General features: G+C 42.7%; 1 protein-coding gene across 2 annotated transcripts in view; it reads right to left on the bottom strand.

The window, feature by feature from the left end:
* magi2a (membrane associated guanylate kinase, WW and PDZ domain containing 2a) overlaps window positions 1–18,852 on the bottom strand; it is a 200,993-nt gene that overhangs the window by 30,654 nt on the left and 151,487 nt on the right. For both annotated transcript variants that reach the window (XM_063905788.1, XM_063905787.1), the window contains exons 9-10: window positions 16,760–16,942; window positions 11,205–11,888 (exon numbers count right to left, since the gene is read on the bottom strand). In XM_063905788.1, coding sequence (XP_063761858.1) covers window positions 11,205–11,888; window positions 16,760–16,942 — 867 coding nt within the window. The remainder of the gene's footprint in view (window positions 1–11,204; window positions 11,889–16,759; window positions 16,943–18,852) is intronic.

Consider the following 18,852-nt stretch of genomic DNA (forward strand, 5'->3'; position numbering starts at 1 on the left):
CTTTAGCTTGAGAGTCATGCCTCCCTTTTCCATGGCGAGTTCTGTGGGAGTCATGACACATGCCAGGGGAAAGACAGTTAGAAACTAGAAGAATTGTCCAGCGAAAAATATCCACATCTTTAGGATACCACGGCATATAGGGCTGCATAGGGATATTTGTTATATAAAAACCAGGTTGTTTCTTTGTGTCTTCGCTGGCAATATTATTTGGAATTTATTATCTTTTCTACCCCAGGATCTTCCGCAAAGCTCGGTTTGAATCTGTTAAGCGAAAGAGCAGATCTCATGTGATGATGGGGACAAAGAGTGTAAAAGAAAAAGCGGCAAGCATTCCACTTTTCTTCATGATTGTCTTTGTGGCTGATGATGATTATAACTGTGTCTCAGAGTGGTTGTGGGTAATGATTTATTGACGCCTAAAAGCAACATGTACTCTGCATTTCAACAAAAAACCTGCTGCAGCTCTCTTTGGCTCTCCACTGTGTCCATGACAACATCAAACTAAACAAGACGGGCAAGCCAACTCTTTGCGTTTTTAAATTCACTCTTCACAAAATGTCTCTGTTTTTCAACATCACTTCTGAATCCATCCCTAAACGTCTCCCTTTTGTGTTTTTGTTGAGACCTGTAATTATGATGAAGCTCAATCTGAGAACCTTCTTCACTTTGTGATCTCTGATACTGGACATTTGGAGTGTATCGTCATAGCAAAAGCTCCCATAAAATAGCCATAACAGTATTGTTGGTAGTGGGAGTTGAGGGGGAGTAAAATGCTGTTGAAACCTCCTTTACTTCTTGAGACCAGATGCAGAGTCATTCAAAAGAAAAGACTGCCATGCAGAAATATGCACATTGGCATACTTCTAAACTTAGTCAGCGTTCCGTGCTCGTTCAATCCTACGCTTCAGATTGTGTTTTCAGTAAAAAGGGAAGAGAGATGCTGGCACCCTGAAGTCTACGGAGACAGTGCCAAAGAAACGAGCGTAACAGTTGTTTAGATTTTAGTTGGTCGCGCCTATCTGTGCTACACTGACCAATGAGCACAAGCACTTAAAAGCCAGTTCAATTAAGACTGTGTGGCCAGAGTCCAGGGGTCTGAAGGAGCGGGCCAAATGGGGGTCTGTTAAGAGCGGCCACATCATTCCTGCAGCATGGTGACGGTTTTATTACGATGGCTAATAGCTCGGCTAAACGCTCCGAGCTGCCCCTTTCTGAGGAAGTTGGGAGTGAAAAGAGAAGGAGCTGCAACTAAAACCTCACATCGGTGGCAGTTTGCATTTTAATCTGTGGTATTTATGTGGCTGAAAATAGTTCTTTATGTGGGCTTAATGACCACATGACAACATATCTGATTGTAGTGAAGGAAAAGTAGCCGAAATATCAAGAAGCTTAAAGATTCAGTTCAAAACAACCCCACCGAAATCCAAATCTCCACTGAAATAACTACAGTTATTCTACATCAATTACTCATTAAATGATCTTCAAAATTAGGGGACATGTTAGAAAAGTAAAAAAAAATCCCCATGTGACTCTGGGCAAGTTAACGAGTTATCGGGTTGACGCATTAATTAACTAACGACGAGAATTATTTTATCGAGCATCAACTGTTTTATTATTATTCCTTTTGAAAGTCCGTTCCTCAACGGCTGTGAATACATATACAGACAAACCATGGGCCACAGGAGGGGCGGGATGTTGATCAGTATTGGCTAACATGCTACCACTTGCTCAGATAATGAAAAGCAACCAAACGTAAGTTACCATAGCTATGCAGATGATACACACATTTACATTACCATTTCACCAGGAGACTATGCTCCAATTAAAACACTGAGTAAGTGCATTGAACAAAACAATGACTGGATGAGTCAGAACTTTCTCCAATTAAACAAAGACTAAACCCAGGTAATTGTTTTTGGAACAAAGGAGGAACGACAAAAAGTCAGTGCTGAGCTTCAGTCAGCAATGTTCAAAACAACAGCTAACGCCAGAAACCTAGGTGTAGTCATGGAGTCTGACCTGAATTTCAACAGTCACATTAAAACAATCACTAAGTCCGCCTACTATCACCTGAAGAACATATCTAGATTAAAGGACTAATGTCACAGCAGGATCTAGAAAAACGTGTCCATGCTTTTATCTTCAGTAGCCTGGACTACTGTAATGGTGTCTTTACAGGTCTCTCTAAGAAATCTATTAGAAAGCTGCAGCTGATTCAGAACGCTGTGGATCGAGTCCTCACTCACAGTAAGAGAGTGGATCACATCAGTCCAGTTCTGAAGTCTTTACACTGGCTTCCTGTCTGTCAAAGAATTGATTTCAAAGTTCTGCTGCTGGTTTATAAAGCATTGAATGGTTTAGGCCCAAAATACATTTGTGATCTCCTGCTACATTATGAACCATCCAGAACTCTCAGGTCTTCTGGAACGGGTCAGCTTTCCGTCCCCAGAGTCAGAACTAACCAAGGAGAAGCAGCGTTCAGTTATTATGCTCCAAATATCTGGAACAAACTCCCAGAACCCTGCAGGGCCGCTGCTACTCATACTACTTTTAAATCCAGGCTGAAAACACTTCTTTCTGCCGCTGCTTTTAATTGAACTGTTCTTATCTAACATTGCACTGTGACTTCTATTCTGCTCTCTAACTTTTATTCATGTGTTTTATACCTGTTGTGTTTATTTCATTATCTTTGCTCTTAAATGACTGTTTTTAAATGCCTTTTTATAATGTGTTTATGCTGCACTATTTCTTAATGCTCTAATGTCTTTCATTGTTGTAAAGCACTTTGAATTGCCTTGTGTTGAAAGGTGCTATATAAATAAACTTGCCTTGCCTCGCCTAGGATGGGCATCATCACGCGTCTCAACCAATGAGATCATTTGGGGCGGGTCTAACACTGCTGCAGGAAACACGGAGAAAGGTACCAAACTCTGAGATGGACCTTTGAAATCTCTTCAGACGGTGGAGTTGATAGACGCAGAGCTGTAACCACTGCAAAGTTGAATCGTCTTATCCCTGGACTCTGAGGGTAACTTTTTTATAACAAACTAGATCAAATGTAAACGCCCTGGCAGTGGCAACCGGCTTTACTTTACATTTGATTTGATTTCATTAATTAATGTTTAAGTTGAGACTTAAAATAAATATTTTAAACTGCTACATTATAATACCAGTGAGCAGTTCTACTCTAGATCTCTTCTCGATTAAAGAAACATTTCTCTCTCTTCATCTAATAACTCCTTGATCACTTGTTGAGGTTGTGACTCAAGTTGGGAACCACTGCTTGAATTTCTGACTGTTAGAAGGAAAACAACACCCCCAAAACGTACTGTAATAGCATTTTAGAGTGTGTGGGAAGGAGGGATGACTAAAGAGGTAAAAGTCTAAAAAGTTAACACCACAAGACTTTAAGAAACAAAACAGCTCATTAGCTTTGTCACATCAAAACATCTAGACATGTGTTTTCCTGCTCAGTCCCTCTGTCCTTGTTATCTCCATCATGAAGAAAACAGTTAGCAGAGAGAAATTACAAAGGCTTTAAAGCGACGTTTTTTCACCCAGGATGGACTGAAGTCTGTGATCTTAATGAGCTTAAAGTCTCACAGTGTTTATATAGTTGCAAAAAAAACCACCCACCCAGATGGCTCCTTTTTAGCTCCTAGATTTAGTCATCTTTTACACATGCTAGTGTCATAGTCATGGTAGTGTAAGAGCTGCCAGCGTGGCACGGACGTTTTTTCCCCTTTAAGCCCCCACAGCTTGTCGAGTCACAGAGAATCAACAGAAACAGATGTGACACAGCACCCTGGCGTATTGCTACACATTGGAGCAAAGTTATATCCAGTTTTGGAATAATGAGACGGAAAATAGCATGTAAATAAAGCTGCCACTTTCTCCTCGGGCCAACAGGTTGCTTTTTTTTTTAGATGGGAGCGCTTGTTTCAACCTTCTGAAGCTTTCCAAAGCCCCGACAGATGGTGGGAGCGTTTCAACGCAGATGGGAGATGTAAGGGTGTGTTTGTGTGGAGCGTGTTGACGGATTGGGGATATTTGAGGTGGTGGCGCAAGCTCTTTGACCCCTCCCATGTGTGTACACTTTTTCTATTTGCTGCTGCTTTTGATTAAATCATATTAATATTAATATCTTAAACTGACACTTTAATTGTTGTATTTTATATCTGTTTTAATACATTCTAGCTTTCTCATGGCCTTTTAAATCAAATGTTTTCATTTATTTAAATGTAATGATAAAGTGGAATTATATTTTTTCACTTTTTAATGTTTTTTGTAAAGCACTATGAATTGTCTGGTTGTAGGAAAAGGCAATATAAATAAACTTCCCTTGACACATTTTACAGGCTTAAATATTTGTATGTCTCTTTATTTAAAACATTTATTACAGAACACAAAACAATACACCATCCCGCCCACCCACCTCCACAAGGCTACAAAACAAAATAAATAAAATAACTTAATAAATAAATAAAGATGTGCACATGTTCTCACACCTGCACAGTCCTAGTTACATGGATGCACTCGTACTCACGCACATATAACATACAAGTGACTTATACATACAAAAGCATATACACATACACATGTACCCATATACAAGTGCATACTCGCAAGTACATATGCATCTGATCCACCCAAAAGGAGAAAATAGATAAATAAATACCTAGCATACGTAGGCTCCCATAAAGTACACTCCTGCACAGAAGACATGATGGGGAAAATCTTATCTGTTACATAAATCCAGCTGGTCACTCTACATCTGCAAAGGCTGGCATGCTAAAGGGATGTCAGGTGAAAGATATGCAGAGAGCGCACCTCTTTAACCCAGTGTTTGAATGAGGGAGGGCTTACCGACTTCCACTGTATGAGAATTGATCTCCGCGCCATCAGGGTTAAAAACGCTACGGCATTCATCTGTAAGTTAGTAAAATGTTTTTCTGGAAGTATTGTCCCAAAGATGGCGATTACTGGGTCAGGGCCTACATTAACACCACGTATATAAGATATAGCTTCAAAAATGTTGGTCCAGAAGCTGTTTAGAGACCTGCATGACCAAAACATGTGACCCACTGTAGCTGGATTGTGGCTGTATCTTGGACATTCAGGATTGACGTTAGGGTATATTCTGGCCAGTTTCTCATTTGAATAGTGCAGTCTATGTACAACTTTAAATTGGATAAGACCATGCCGTATGCACAGAGATGTGGTGTGTATACGCTTCAAACTTTTTTGCCATGTCTCCTCGGATAGCGCAATGTCTAAGTCCTTTTCCCATGCCAACCGAGTACTTTCCCATGACGGTGGGTCCATATCTTGTAACATTTGATAAACCTTGGCTACCCTCCTCCTTCCACTAGGGTCTAGCTCCAATATGGAGTCCAAGACGGTAAGTGAGGAAATGAGAAGTGCTTCTTGGCAAAGCTGCGCACTTGCAGCTATCTGAAGAAGTGGTTTTTAGGAATATCATTGTCTTTCTGCAATAGGTCGAAGGAAGCGAATGTGCCATCTACAAAGAGGTCTTTGAAGAACACCAACCCATTTCGATGCCATGTTTCAAAAGCAGTGTCAGCTTGGGATGGGGGAAACAGGTGATTTCGTATCAGGGGAAGGAGAGTTATTGATTGATTGAGGTGGAAATGTTTTCTAAATTGCAGCCATATCTTTAGGGAATTTCTAATAACCGGCCCCAGGGGTTGAAGACTTAAATTACTGGGCAGGGGGCTGCTTATGATGGAGATCGGTGAAAGCGGCAAATTAGATTCGAGTTCCATTGTGGCCCACATTGGCCCCGCTTTGTTTTCATGTAAAGAGATCCAGTAATTCAACTTGGAGATGTTAGCTGCCCAGTAATAAAACAGGAAGTTAGGCAGGCCCAGTCCCCCCTTGCTCTTGGGCATCTCTAGTGAAGTTCTCTTAATTCGTGGGTGGGAGGTGCCCCAAATAAAACTAGTGATGTGGCTATTCAGTTGTTTAAACCATGACTTGGTTAGCAGAATCGGGATCATCTGAAACAAATATAAGAACCGTGGTAGCACGGTCATCTTGATTGTGTTAACTCGGCCCGCTAGTGTGATAGGGAGAGCTGACCATTTAAGAAAGTCCTGTTTAGTACGTTCTAACAAAACTTTAAAGTTATGGTCAAATAGGTCCTTACATGACCGTGTAACGTTTATGCCCAAAGGTGAAAGCTTGTTGTTCTAATTTGAATGGGAAGCCGCTATAATCTGTGGATTTAGCTAGTTGATTTATGGGGAAGAGCAAACTTTTGGTTAGGTTAAGTTTTTTTTTGCTGGTTTCCTATCTAATGTTCTTTTAACATGTTTAGGACAATTACGGAATCCATTGTGAGTGAGCTTTATCGGCAAAGCAGAAAGGAATGACAAAAAAAAAAAAAAAAGCTATTTTGTTCTGATTCCATGCGCCCCACCTGCAGTACCTCCCCACACTTTGAGAAACGCTGGGTTAAGACTATAACCTGATAGTTTTCCAAATTGCTGTAGTGTGTGTATAAGTTTGGGGATTGATTCCATTGGGTTTGATATATATAGAGGTCATCTGCATACAACGACACTTTATGCACCGTTTCATTTCTGGTGATACCCGCAATACACTGTTGTATTCTCAAGGATGCAGCAAGCGGCTCAATGGCCAGAGCAAATAAAAATGGTGAGAGGCAGCATCCCTGCCGTCAGTGTTGAGCCAGTTCACAGCTTTTCTGAGACGTTTCAACTATTCAACTCAACTATTCTCAGCCGGACACTACGTTGCCCGCAATGCATTGCGCATACAGTGCCAAAACTATTTCTGCGTTGATACATGATTTAAGCGGCACCTACAGGAGGGAGGAACTTTCTCTCTCGTTGCGTTTCAAAAGAGAAAACAGATGTCACTCAGTTTTCAATGGAAAACAAATGCCAACGTTCATTTACAGTGATGTCTGCCGTTCATGACACATAATGTGAACTAATTCACGTTCAAGTTCTTTATTGAAAATTGTGTTGCGTTCAGTTCAACGTTCACGAAAAAATGAGCGAGTTCAATGAACTCGTTCACGCACAACACTGCCTGCCGTGTACCTCTATGTAGCCTAAAGTAACTGGATCTAATGGAGTTTGTACGTACTGAGGCCTTGGGTGATGCATATAATATCCTAACCAATGAGGTAAAAATGGGGCCGAATCCAAATTTATCAAGCACAGTAAATAGATAATCCCACTCAACCCGGTCAAAGGCCTTCTCTGCATCGAGTGAGAGCGGGCTTGAGTGGTTAGAATAGAGCACATTGAACAAACGCCTCATATTATAAAACGACTGCCGCCCTGGTATAAACCCTGTTTGATCCGGATCACTAATTTTTGGTATCACTGTTTCTAAACGACGCGATAGAGCTTTTGTAAGAATCTTGTAATCACAACACAGTAGGCTGATCGGACGGTATGAGCCACAGTCCAATGGGTCCTTGTCTTTCTTCAACAAAACTGATATAGTAGCCTGTGTCATGGTGGGTGGTAGTTTCTTGTCTGAAGTGATTTCTTCAAACAATAAACATAAAAAAGGTGCCAGCTTGAAAACAAACGTCTTGTAAAATTCTACAGGAAATCCATCTGGACCAGGCGTTTTTCCATTTTGCATGGATTTTTTGCCTGTGTTATCTCCTCTGTCGGGCATCAAGTAAATCTCTGTCCTCCGTAGTGATTTGTGGTAGGGGTTGGTCAGGGGTAGTCCCCAGTGTAACAGATTTTGAGAAAAATATACAAACATGTGAGTGTTTCTTATTAGACAAAAACATAAAATTACAAATAATAATAAAAAGGCCTTGAAACCCTAAGCTGACCTGTTCGAACACCCAGGTCGCTCTAGCCTCTCCTAATTCTAGGCTAAGTTTACACTAAACACTAAGAACCCCAGAACAAAGTGACAACAGTTGTAGCACTTAATAGTATTTAAACAGTTATAGTCGTAAGTAATTAAGATTGGTAAACAGAAAAGAAGAGTAAAGTAATTAAATAGAATGAATATGAGTGGTCTAGTAAAGGCAATTAAATGTTGAATAACTGGTAATAATAATCAACATGGTAAGAGTAAGATAATATTGTACCTAATAATATTGCATCCTAATATGAGTATACGCCCTCTCTCCCCCATACCCTCACACATGCGCGCACATCCACCCACTCGCATACTTTCTTTATAAATTAGGAACGAGTCTTGCAGAGAGGGGCTCTAAGGTCTAGTTCAAACAGGCGCACGTTCACATGCACACAGGCACGCGCGAGTGTAAGGGCACAAAAGAAATAAAGGAAAGAAGAAAAGAGCAAAAGTAAAATTCTATAATAATTGGCGGCATAATTTTGATGACATGAGATATGATAGTAAAGCTGGTGGTAGAGCTATCAATTCAAGGTAAAGTTTATCTTATCAGCTGACTGAGAACAAAGTAAAGTTCCAATAAATGTTTCTTAATGGCTCCAGAGTACTTTCTTGTCATACCAGTCATTCACTGTGGGAAGCCCCCCGTGTGGAGATATTCTTCGAGATGTAAACCTGCGCTTCTTCTGGTGAGGAAAACATCCGCTCCTGGTTGTTGTGGGTGATCCTAAGACGAGCCAGGTAGAGGATGCCATACTTAACTCTTTCAAGTCCTCGTAGTTGTTGCCTCACCGCGTTGAAACCTGCTCGAGCTTTGGCCACCCGTGTAGTGTGTAATCTGGGTATACAGAGATGGTCATCCCGTCCACCTTAGTCTGCTGCTTCGTCCTGGCCTGGCGAAGGATGTTAACGCAGTCATGGAAGTAATGTAGGCGAGCCACAATGACGCGCGGCTGGTCTCCCCGTCTTGGCGCTGGCTGCAGTGAGCGATGAGATCTATCCAGTACCGGGGCCTCATCGAGGTCAAATGCCTTCTGTAGAAGCGCTGAGACAGCGGTAGCAGAGCTGTTCTGGCTCTCCGGTACTCCAACAATCCTGATATTGTTCCTCCTTGATCTCGCTTCCAAGTCTTCACACTTGTTTTGTAATGATTCAGTTTGCGCCTGGAGATGTTTAACCTCGCGCTGTAACGTGGTGATATCATCTGTGCACGCGGACAGGCTCTTCTCCATTTCCGTCGTAGTGTTCTTAAGCGGGGTTAGCTCTTTAGCAACTGAACTCTGGTAGGATTGTAGTTCGTTTTTTACCATGTTTATGTCTCCCTGAAGCTCCGCCATCTCCCTCTCGAGCACCTCTCTGATCTCCAGCTTGATAATGTGTCCAATGTCTTCACGTAGCGACGCGAGTAACTCCCGCCTGAAGGTCTCGGTCGCCAGCACTGAGGTCATGTCGGCGGGGGTCGGGTTATCACTGCCGCTCGGGGATGTGTCGGCGGCCATAGGCCTCGATGCAGACGAAGCGGTGTTACGTTTTTTTTGCGCTTTACCAGCCATGTCTTCTCACATAAGTTTTTAGAAACGTGTAACTAAGTGTAAATAAATAATAAACAGCGATAATTTGGTACAACTTGTGCTATTTTTACGTTTTTTGAGAAAAAGGTTCTGGAGAGTTCCGACACACATCCACTCCATAGCCTGCTCACTAGCGCCCCCCTGTCTCTTTATTTTTGGTAATAAAATAACATGATCAAGGATACAATACATTTCCTTGTTCTGTATTTCCTCCTCCTCATATCTGTTGGCTTCCTGCTCACTGACAGCGACATAGGCAGCTTAATATTGATATAAATGGCAGTAAATCTATTCACAGGGCACTGCTGACCTTTGTGGGTGAGTCTCAGTGGTGTCTGTGGCACCAGGCAGTTGGCATTATGATTTCTGTGTGACATTAAAAAACACAAAGAGGCAAAACACAGAACTACAAAGAAGCATTGGTTTCCCAGTCCAGTTGGCCAATCTAACAGCTTCCACTACGAATGAGTGTCATCACTAGAGGACTCCAAGATAAATCAAGGACAGGTAAAGTCCAATCTTAACTTGGTTGATGAAGAGCCAGTATCTACATTGAATTCAAATGTATCTTTAAATCTTCAACATCGAGCGTTCGGCTGAGTCATTGCTCACAAATGAACTCCCCATGTCAAAAACAAGACAAGCTCAGATTCTAGACAGATCACACAACTTGTATTCTGTTATTTGAGGCATGCAAACACTTAGCGTAGACAGGACAGTGAATCTTTCCTCTTTTCCTTTCAATGTCCGGCCGTTAGAAGTAAGCAGTCTTAAGAGTTTCAGACAACTGACAACTTTAGTTTTTTGTGGAACACAGGCATTTCTACCCACTCCACACACACTTAGAGAGCAGGAAACAGTCTGCTACCTGTTGATTCTGCAAATCTTAAGCCTGTGTGTGACTCACAACAGAGTGCAGTGCATAATTATGATTGTCAGACAGTAAGCCATTGTGAAAAATACAGGGCAAGAAGCACTTTAGAGCCATTTGCAGTCTACCAGCATATGGTTGAAAACTGTGTACCTCTGACAGGCTTTAATTTTGGGACTTTTATTTGTGGCTCACGAGAAAAACATAAAATTGGCCATAAATACGAAACCTGCATGACAAATACATCCTAGAATGGTATCTGCAAAAATCATGCAACATATATTTGTTTGCCACCCTGAGGTATGGTTCATCGAGCAGGGCATCAAGTTAAGTGGAGGTAAACTGTTTTTCTCAGAGAGGAAAGAGAAGAAGAATAGAAAAAGCAGCTGAGAGGAGCTGTACAGCACTCAAACACTGCACAGCACTGCAGGAAAGCAGTGTGTTTCTGCAGCTTTTGGTCGGGACCACACACACACACACGGCTACAACAGTAAAAGATGACATATATGAGCAGGCAGACGGATAGGCAGCTAGAAAAAAAGGCAAATATTGAGGAGATGCAGAAAGATTTAATGCACCTCATTCACCAATATCTTCCTAAGTTTGTTCCTAAATCAGGTTTTCACCAGCATCTCTGAAAACTGTGGAAGATGTTGTACTTATCTGTTATTTTTTAAATGTATCTAATAACGTGTGCATACTTAGTTATTCTTATTTTTTTTATATGTAAGTGTATTCTCTTTACTTTACCTGCACTATGCTTCTGCTGTTGTAATAAGGACAATTCCCTGGACAAATAAAGGAATTCTGATTTAGACTTTCGGCGGTGAATGAGGCCCAATCTTCCCAGCATCCCTCTCTGCAGCCATTGATCTTACCTGTTCCCCCTCTCTGCACCACCAGGATGGTCTCAACTCCCACGGCACACTCCTTGAGCAGCTCCACCACCTGTGTGTGTACCAATCCCTGCACGTGTTGCTTGTTTATCTCCACAATCAGGTCCCCCTCGCACAGGCCGGGGCAGCCCTGAGGCTCCAGCACCTGTTTCACTCTCTGGCCCGTGGCGCTGTCTGCGATAGTGAAGCCAAAACCTTCCCCGCCCTTCACCATGGTCAGGGTGAGTAGTTCCCCCTGTGTCGCACCTGACGACGCCATGGAGACGCTGTCGGGAGGTGTGGTTCCGGTGGTGGGAGGAAGCGAGCCGTCTAGGTGAGTGTCCCCTGGGTGAGGGGTGAGCAGCTGCTGCTGGGCGTTGACCTGGTCCTGGCCGGGGTCAGTGACAAAGCGCGCCGTACGGGACAGATAGTCCAGGTAGTTGTCGTAGCCCGTCCTGCCGTTCACCATGATGGGCCGCTGCTCCATGATGCCCAGCGGGGAGATGATGGTGGTGGTGGTGTTGTTGTTGGTGTTGCCGGCTTCCTCTGGGTCGTAGGGCAGAGGGTAGCCGCGACACAGGACCAGCGTGACACTTTGGCCAATCGGAACCGACTGGAAAAGTTTGACCACATCAGCGTGGGTGGTGCCCAGGACGCACACATCGTTGATGTAGACAATGACATCACCTGCAGACAGAAGGAGAGGAGGAAACATAACGGTCAGGTGTTTCGGCTGGAAGTTAAATCATGGACTGTTTAGAAGAAGTGGAGTACCAATTCAAAGCTGTGAGTTTGGACTTTGTCTTTTTCTATTGGAGCAGGAAGTGACTCTTTTTTGATAAGAGGGTGGAGCTGTTGTTAGATGTTTTGTTAACCGAAACATGTAGAAGAAATTGACATAAAGCAAATAGTGCATATCACAGTGTAGAAGAAGCACATTTGGTGAAACAGATGCCAAATGAAGGAGGCCGTTCTGTCAATGTAGAGAACAGCTAAAAATGCTGAGTTTTTTAATAAGGATTTTATAGAAAAAAGGGAGATATGATGATGCATAATATGCTTGATTCAGGAGAGCTTTAGGACTACAAATGCAGACAAAAACATGGCTGTTTTGAATGCTTTAAATTTGAATAGCAACTTCATCTCTGATTATTCAACTTAAATTATAATTTATATATGCATAGCAGAGGTGGAACAAGTATTCAGATCTTGTACTTAAAACATACTTAAAGTACCAAAAGTAAATGGTCCATTTCAGAATAATATCTCTGATATGTTTTATAATTATTGATCATTAAAGTGTTCTCAAAGCTGGTAAAGGTGCAGCTAGTTTTAATGACTTTGTATACTGCAGGGTAGCTGCTGAATTTACTCTACTACAGTCTGATTTAACTTGTATTTCACATCATTAATCTAAATCTGCAAAGTAAATAAAGGTATTAAATAAATGTAGTGGAGTAAAAGTACATGATTTACCTCTGAATTGTAGTGGAGTAGAATCATAAAATGGAAATACTCAAGTAAAGTATCTGTAGTACAGTGCTTGGGTAAATGTACTTAGTGACATTACACCACTGATGCATTGTAAACCAAAATAATATTAACTAAATAGTCAGACCAAAGGTGAAGTCAGGACTCAGCACCATCTCTCTGGGATGTCCCTTACAGCTATAAACCATTTCCACGGATAAACGTAACCATAGATGTCTTGTGTCTTATCTGCCTTTAAAAATAGTGCTGAGGAGAAGTGGCTGCAATGTTTGCCTTTTAAGTGCTGTTATTTGCTCGCTATAATATACTGCATTGAAGATAAAACCAAGCTGACAATTAAATGCTCCCACACAACGCAGACTTATCTTTGTCCCAACCAGATTACTCAATGTTTGGTTAAGTGCTCTGCTTTTTAAAACACTGGGCACGGCAAGGCACCATCCACTTTAAAGTTGGACAAACATCATTACCAAAGTTGATTATGAAAACAATTATTTTATAATTGGAGATATAATTGTCATGCTCTTTAGAAAGAGGGCAGTGTGGTTGTGTGAGTGTTGCAGGGAAAGAAAGAGGAAAAACAAAGGTCTGTTGTGATTAATAAGCAAAGCAAGTGCTTTAGTGATTGACCCTCACTTCGTTAACCTCACTCCATGCTGTCCGATTCTCTGAACGTGAGCAGGACATTATAACAGCACTGAGTCACTGACACTAAAACAATATGGCAATTCCTGTCCTGGATTGACTGTTGAAATGGAGCTGACCCCTCTGAGTGACAACAGGAAGTTGCGGTATCTCTGAAATGTTCTCTCATTGTAAACAGACAAACGCTCACTGAGTTTAGACGCTGCACCGGTATTGACAGAGCCGGAACACACCTCGAAGCAACGTGAGGTGAGGGACTTTTGAATGAATCTGGGTAAACGCGGACGACATTTGCTTTGGGCACCAGTGTCACAATCAATAGTTGAGCACAGTGGCAGAGAACAAATCATAGTGCTGTGACCTCAAAGCGCCCTCTCTCTGCCCATAGATCTCATTCTGTATGACCTGGGAGGAATACAGAGAGACGTAAGATGGTTGACACATTTTCTACCAAACAAAACCTACCGTTAGAGGTACCTTCCATGAATACTTGAGCCAAGATTCCCCGATATCTGCCTCTGAAACATCATAGTCATTGTGATCCCAATGCTTTTGTACAGTAGCAATTCTATGAGAACTACCACCCTGTTTTCTTTGCCAATTTGTGGGCCTGAACCCCTTCAAGATGGTCCACCGTGAGATAAAATAGGAGAGACATCTCCAAAAGAGCTTATGTTAGAGCCAATACACACACCATACTCTATATACTTGTGCAGCTGTCTATATTGTTTTGGAAAGTCCAAATAGACATCTCCCTCCAAACTATGCCAAACGTCCTTTTTATTTTTGCATGTTGCTTCTGCATGTAAAATAAATCCAAAGCTTGACAGACATGCACTGTGGACTACGTGTCACGCTATTTAGTGAGAAGCACACACACACGCATCACCACAGCCTTTTAGAAATGCCTGCACCCTGCTGAGACTCTGAACGTCTCGGTTAGCGTGGCCTCGCCTCGGATAGACCTCTCGTTATGCCGGCAGACTCTTGAACACACCATTAGCCAGAGATGAATCTGTCAAAAGGAATATGCAAGGATGGGACAATGGGAGATGAATTATCAGCGTGGGCCTTGTTCCCAGAGAGTGCGTCATGTACGGTTAAGGACAGAATGATTTAGAGTAGATGTGGAGGTTTATAAATGATAGCGGGGCCTGTTTGGTGGCCAAGAGTGTGTGTTTTCGACTCGGGTTCAATCTTTTGACATTTCTGTGCACTCCTATGAGTGCCTGTTATAGTGACTATATGTAATATTTAAGCTTGGGTAGGCTTTTTTATTTATATAGCTACCTTTCACAATGAGTGTCGTTCAAATACTGTGAGGGATAACAAAGCTTCTGCACCTCGTCTGGGCTTTGGTCTTTCAGAAAGTTCCTACTGGTTATGATTTATAACAGTAGACCAGCTATCCTAAAGAATTTGCGTGCCTCTTTCTTTGTTGCATCTTCAAAGCTATCATCCTCCCTACTCAAAATATAGATTTATAAATGATGACAGTGAATCAGTAAAAATGCCAGGGCATGAAATCTTTTGTAAATAAAACAATCACTGTATTTGCTTGAGGCTCAGTGAAACTACACTGCTGAATAACTTATACAGGCGTTATACTCCATTTTGAGACATACTTTACCAACAAACCTCTCCGTTTTGTATTTGCCTCTGTTCTCGAAACGAAGCCTTCCCACGTTAAGCTAACATAGATCCGTATTCCACAAAAACACTTCCTTTGTGGACAAAAAACAAGTTCTACAAAACCACAAAATATGTTGCCTCGACAAAACTGCACTGCATGTGGTCTAGCATTCATAAATACATTATAAAACTTGGACAATAAGTGCTTGAGCATGTTTCCCCTGCTTGTGTGATCACGTAGCGGAGACAGCCAGGAGGGGTCACGAGGAGAAAGAGGCACAGTTGCCCATCTGGAATAGAGACTTTCACACCTCCGCAGGCCTGGCTTTACGTCCGTGTGTTTTACTGTGATGGAGCTAGCTCTGTTAGTGAAGAAGTAGGACACCAAATATGGGGAGGCAAAGAGTGGGGGGGAGGGGGGCTGGATGGTGAGATAGAGTTGGAGAGGAGAAGGGGGAATGGGTTGTAGAGGTTGGGAGGGATTTGATAGTTATTTCTGAGGAAAGAAAACGTGGAAAAAAGAAAGGTGATATTCTAAATGAAAGAGAGGAGGGGCTGCACATGTGTCAGTGTTGTCAGGACGGGCTTTATGAGTCATCAGAGGAGCTATTTTTGGCTTTTGCGCCGTCACTTTAATAAACAAATGACCATAAATGACCCTGCAAGAAGTCACGATTACAATTAGTATTCAACGTGTTTTGCAGAGGATGACTAGCTTACTTTACATTTGATAAATGACCACTACGATCCCTGTATGTGATGCAGTGTGTATGCATAGAGATATCACTGCATGCTGAGCGCTGACACTGTATTCCCATGACCTTTACTGCAGCGGGTCCATCCCAGAGTGTGTATTTATGTGTGTGTGCATATACACCGCAGTTCCATAGAAAAATAGTCCCTCCTATGATTAATGGAAGAACAAAACTCTGAAGTTGGTGCAAGTTCACACACTCAAACACACACACACACACACACACACACACACACACACACACACACACACACACACACACACACACACACACACACACACACACACACACACACACACACACACACACACACACACACACACACACACACACACACACACACACACACACACACACAGTGTACAGAATGTTAGCTTAGCGAGGTACTCCTACACACACATGAATGCAATGTTTATGCACTTGTTGCCTTTTCATGTTGAAGTGGAAGCTGCAGACTCACCGTGAGCTGTGTACTGTGGTCATATAAGGGTGTGTTTGTTTTAAATTCACTATATAGGCTGCAGTTCATAAAAAATGGGAATGTGGCATTAAGGTGGGCTTAACAATCTTAAAAATTAACAACATTTTGAGGGATTTACGCTGATAAATGCAACATAATCTTCTAAGAAAAGCGACATCATTTATATTCCATTCCTTACACAATTAATGTATATATAATATTCTGCTTTATATTTAGTTTACTATACATTTTTATTCCAACATGTATATGTTCTACTTTTATTATTGAGATGTTTACATTTTGAATTTCTAGTCTTTTAATTTCACTGTGTAGAAGAATCTGTACTATCTTAATGTGTCATCCTTTACAAATGCTTGCCTGCCATTCCCATTTCACGAGTTATGTCATTATTTTAAATAAGCTAGGATAAGTATTTTAGTGCCCTTCAGATCCTAGTTTATTGAGCTACCTTTGAAGGTTGTCCATTGACTGTGTGCTCTCATGTGTTTTACGCTTTCAGGTATTTCACTGCAGTGGTTAGATGAAGGTAGCTGATGAAAATGCCCTGAGCTTACCTGTGGCCATCTTCCCGTCGGCTGCGGCAGGACCATCGGGGATCACGCTCTTCACCTGGAGGAATTCATCAGGCTCGTCCCCCCCGATGATGGTGAAGCCGAAGCCCATGTTGCTCTTTTGGAGTGCCGTGGAAAAGAAACTGCCTTTCAGCTGAGTGGGGTCCCGCGTGAACAGCGGTTTCTCTGTAAAGGACACATAAACAAACAGATTAACCAAATTGTGACAATGTGAAGGCTTCATAGCAAAGGCTAAAAAGAGACCTCAAAGCTGGTGCAGGGCAGTGCTCACAGGGTGGGGGGCATGGGTAAAGCTTATCCAGAAAGATATGGGTGTAGCCACAGGAAAAACTGGCAGGGGATGATCTTAAATGTGAAACAGCAGACTTGGACAGAGGAGGGTCTGTGGAGCTGAAAGATCAGGTGTGGTTACCGTGCAAGGTTCAAACGTAGTATCTCTCCCAGGACACCCACACACACTTTATCTGTTCCTATCCTCCCATGCTGGGTTAGGGTGGGCAGAAAGGGGGGCAGAGAGCTTCAGTGGTGCAGGTCTTCAGTCCCATCCCAAAGAATACCAAGGAATTGGCAAAATTCGGCAAATGACATGCTGTCAATCAGGGATTATCTCCGAGAGAAGATGGTTGAGAGGGTTAGGGAGGAACTGGGACATTGGAGAGCAGGGAGAGCTGGGAGATTTCTGAAGGAGGGGGCGTCTTGTGTAGAAATGACAGGAACTCAGCCAACAAGCTTAGTCACACTTAACCAAGTCTCCCATCGTTCCACCTCGGAGGGAGACGGTGCTAGTTTACATCCTTTGTTTGCCGTCACTGGTGCAGACACAGACTGAGTGATTACACTCTCTACCTGTTTACGCCAGGCGGTAAGACATGTCGTGGTAAACGCTCATCATACAAATCCTTCAACTGCTTCAAGCGGAAAAAAGCTTGCTTGGGAGCTAGCATGCTTACAGTAACTAGCGCAAGCAGCCATGATAACGACAGCCTCCTTCGCTTCTATCTTGGCCTACTTACTGACAAAGTGCCACAGGGAGTAGGGGCTACAGACAGGCTGGTCTAGCACAGTGCAGGCGGAGGTGTGAAGTGGCTGCCGCTGTGTCTGCTGCTGCTGGTTCTGGTGGTGGGGGCACGTATTCATCCGCCGAGTCAGGAAACGCCGGAGCGGGGAGACGTCGGTGGAGGAGGATGTAGCGTACGCGGCGGCCCTGCGACCCAGCGTCGGCGAGCGCGTGAGGTCGCTGAGGCTGTGGCAGCGCTCGGGCAGCAGGCCCACCTGAACTCGGGGGGGTCTGGGGAGGGTGGCACAAGGGCTGGCATCCTCCACTGGCATCAAAGTTTAAAGGAAAAGGAGTAGGATAGAGGAGAAGGAGGAGAGAGAGTCTCACTGAAAATGTACACAAAGTGTAACCACAGAGACAGGCTCTCGGAGTACTACGTTACTATGGAAACAAACCTCCACTTCACCAGTCCAGACAGTTTGTGTCTAGCAGTTCGTCGTACTACTGTTGGTGGAGTGAGCACAGGAATCAGGTGGCAACAATTGAAACAAAATGATGAATCACATCCCAACCCACACGTTCACTATTTATAAGACCATCGAGTATTATTAGCAGCTCCTCCAGAACACTTGGGAACTGTTTGACTGACGCTGAAGAGTGATCTGCTGTCAAACAACAGAAATATCCCTGATTAACGAGCAGCCTGCTATGCTATGTGCTATGATGCTCCAAGCAACATGTGTGCACCGATGTGCTTCCTGGAGGAAAAATGGACATTGTGTCCCATTTGGTTTCAGATTGTGCATAATGATACTGTCTCATGCTGATTTAAGAGGGTAAATTCATAGGACAATAGTTTGACTAAATACCCTGAAAGGCTCTGGTGTACAGATCACCATGTTTACGTGTGCCATTTGTTGTCTCACCAACATTAGAATTGAGTTTTTCTTCCGATTTCTCAAATATCCTACAGTGCATGTTTTGTCCGAGATTTATGAATTATGTTTTGGATAGGAAGATCTTTGACTTTATTTTTAACACTGCTGTGGTGATATTAAAGACTCCTATAAGACCGATG

Source organism: Eleginops maclovinus, chromosome 17 (assembly GCF_036324505.1).
Source record: "Eleginops maclovinus isolate JMC-PN-2008 ecotype Puerto Natales chromosome 17, JC_Emac_rtc_rv5, whole genome shotgun sequence".
NCBI lineage: Eukaryota > Metazoa > Chordata > Actinopteri > Perciformes > Eleginopidae > Eleginops > Eleginops maclovinus.